This window comes from Gavialis gangeticus, unplaced genomic scaffold, assembly GCF_001723915.1.
Source record: "Gavialis gangeticus isolate Ggan-Ray unplaced genomic scaffold, GavGan_comp1, whole genome shotgun sequence".
Lineage (NCBI taxonomy): Eukaryota > Metazoa > Chordata > Crocodylia > Gavialidae > Gavialis > Gavialis gangeticus.
Genome location: NW_017729002.1, coordinates 8,639,699 through 8,641,960, shown reverse-complemented (window position 1 = coordinate 8,641,960; position 2,262 = coordinate 8,639,699). Strand labels below are relative to the sequence as shown.

The 2,262-nt window shown below is 53.9% G+C and overlaps 2 protein-coding genes across 2 annotated transcripts in view; one reads left to right on the top strand and one right to left on the bottom strand.

Annotated features, from left to right (window-relative positions):
- TMEM186 (transmembrane protein 186) overlaps positions 1 to 282 on the bottom strand; it is a 1,534-nt gene extending 1,252 nt beyond the window's left edge. The window contains exons 1-2 of the mRNA XM_019507386.1: positions 180 to 282; positions 1 to 98 (exon numbers count right to left, since the gene is read on the bottom strand). Coding sequence (XP_019362931.1) covers positions 1 to 98; positions 180 to 282 — 201 coding nt within the window. The remainder of the gene's footprint in view (positions 99 to 179) is intronic.
- Positions 235 to 2,262, top strand: part of PMM2 (phosphomannomutase 2) — a 22,986-nt gene continuing 20,958 nt past the window's right edge. The window contains exons 1-2 of the mRNA XM_019507477.1: positions 235 to 343; positions 1,781 to 1,892. Coding sequence (XP_019363022.1) covers positions 281 to 343; positions 1,781 to 1,892 — 175 coding nt within the window. The 5' untranslated portion in view covers positions 235 to 280. The remainder of the gene's footprint in view (positions 344 to 1,780; positions 1,893 to 2,262) is intronic.

Here is a 2,262-nt window from a genome sequence, read left to right as displayed (position 1 = left end):
GCTACACGCGCAGCGCAGCCGCCACGAGCCCGCGCGCCCTCCGGCCACGGCCACGGCGCAGCGCAGGGCGACAGCCTGGGGGAGACAGACGAGACAAGCTCCTCAGTGCCCCTGTCTTGCCCTGCCCTGCCCTGCCCTGCCCTGCCCTCCTCACCTCACCTCACCCGACCCGCACTCACAGCCATGCCGCAGCCGTGCGGAGCAGCGCGGGGCCCGCCGGGACCGGAAGAGGCAGGGCCGGAAGCGGCCGCCGGCCACGACAGCTCCATCACTGCGAGCCATGGCGGGGTCGGGCAGTCTCTGCCTCTTTGACGTGGATGGCACCCTCACGGCGCCCCGGCAGGTGAGTACGGGGCGGCTTCTTCTCAGCCCTTTGCGGCGGGGCCGGGCCCCCGCAGGCGACGCTTCTCCTTCCCGAGCTCTTCCCCTCCCGGCCTGGCTGCCCTCGCCCCGAGCGGGAGCGCTCTGGCCTCCCCCGGGTGTCCGTCTTGTTTCCCGAGTGCCTGTCGCTTGCACTGCAGGACGGGGTGTGCCGGGCGCCGTGCCCGCGTACGTGAGCATGGGGCTGCTTGGGACTCGGCTGCAGCCCCCAGCGCGTGGGAGGGCCGCCTGCGTGCTCGGGACAGCGCTGCCCCTCAGCGACGGGCGGGTCCCGCTCCGTCGGGGAGAGCCAGCCCCCAGTGCAGCGCCATAATGTGCTCTGCAGTCGCTCTGAAAAGAAACAGCTACTGCTCCCTCGCGCTGAGGGGCGCCAAAGCAAAACTCCCTCGGGTGTCGCTCCTCCTGCTAAGGCTGCTGGCTCCTTTGGAGAAATAGTGAAGGGGGGGGGGTGACACCACCTGTGGGTTTGGTAACTAGATAAAGCTGCTGCCATCTGGATGCACTTCCTTCTGGGCTGGAAGCCAGATCAAGACAGCAAATGGGTATTGGGCACAGCCCCATCTTGTGCAGGTCCATGATGGTAAACTGTACTTTCTGGGTATGCGTCTGTCTTACAGCTCCAGGGCGCTTCTGAATTCTCAGTTATTGCTGGGGTTTTAGAGACCAGTTATGTCCACAGATGCTGTTTTCTTCCAGTACTGGAAGTGAGTTACAGTGTGGAAACAGCAAATAAATAACCCTGGATGAGTAATTAAGCCCGGATCTTCTTCTGTAATAAACGTATTCCATGGTAAGGGAGCAGGCACAAGAACACCCTTCCAAGCTAGGTGCCCACAGGCACTTTATGGATCTTGGCTGCTAGGTGGTGCCCCGTTCTGGTTTGAATGAAGCGGATAGCTATGCCAGAGGAAACGAGCTAGGGAAGTGGATATGACCGCTGTGCCTCATACAAGGTGCAACTTAAGGCAGTGTGAGTTTGTGTGTCCTGGGTCCTTTGCTACCGAGTAAAGTCAGTTTTTTCCATAGTAAAAATTGTGTGTTTATTCTCATACAGATCTTGTTATTCCTCTCTCTGCCTCTGTGACTTCCAGATGTGAACTCGGGGTGTATGGGGGCTACCTCTGAAGGTATTTCAGAAGGTCAAGAGGTTTCAATTTTTAGGCCTTCATAAGAGGGAGCATGCTATGTTAAGTAAGCTATGTATTGCACCAGCTTTCCTGTTGATTTTTCACTTGAAGCATTTTTTTGGCATTTTTCTCCCTAGAGCCCTACATATTTTGCTTCACAGCAACCGTTTTTCCTCCTGCACCATAATAGCTATGTTCAGATATACAATTGTGCCAAAGCTGTGTAGGCTACCCACTAATCATAAACTTTTTTTTCTTTTTTTGAAAACTAGAAAGTCACAGCAGAAATGGCAGAATTTCTGCAGAAGTTGCGGCAGAAGGTGAGAGTTGGAGTAGTAGGTGGTTCAGACTTTGAAAAAATTAAAGAACAGCTGGGAGATGATGGTAAGGAAGAGATAAGACAGTCCAGGTTGATAAATGAGTTGCATATGAGGAAGTTCTGATACCTTAAATTAAACCTTTTTTCTTCCTTCTTCCTTGTAGTATGCAAATCGCTTGAAGTGTTAACTATTCAGAGTCAGCGTGTGATGATTGCTTGATTTATAATTGTATTGACCGCAGTGGGTTAGATTAAGTCTCCCAAGTACTTGTACTTTACATAGGAAGAATCAGTCTTACACCCTTTGGTTGCTACATGCAGTGAAGTTCTGACTTCGTACTAGTAGTGTAGAACAGTAGCGTAACTAGCTTGCCCTGCGTGCCAGGTTAGGGATGCCAGAATCGCCTCCCATCTCTGCAGAGTCCATGGCCTGGC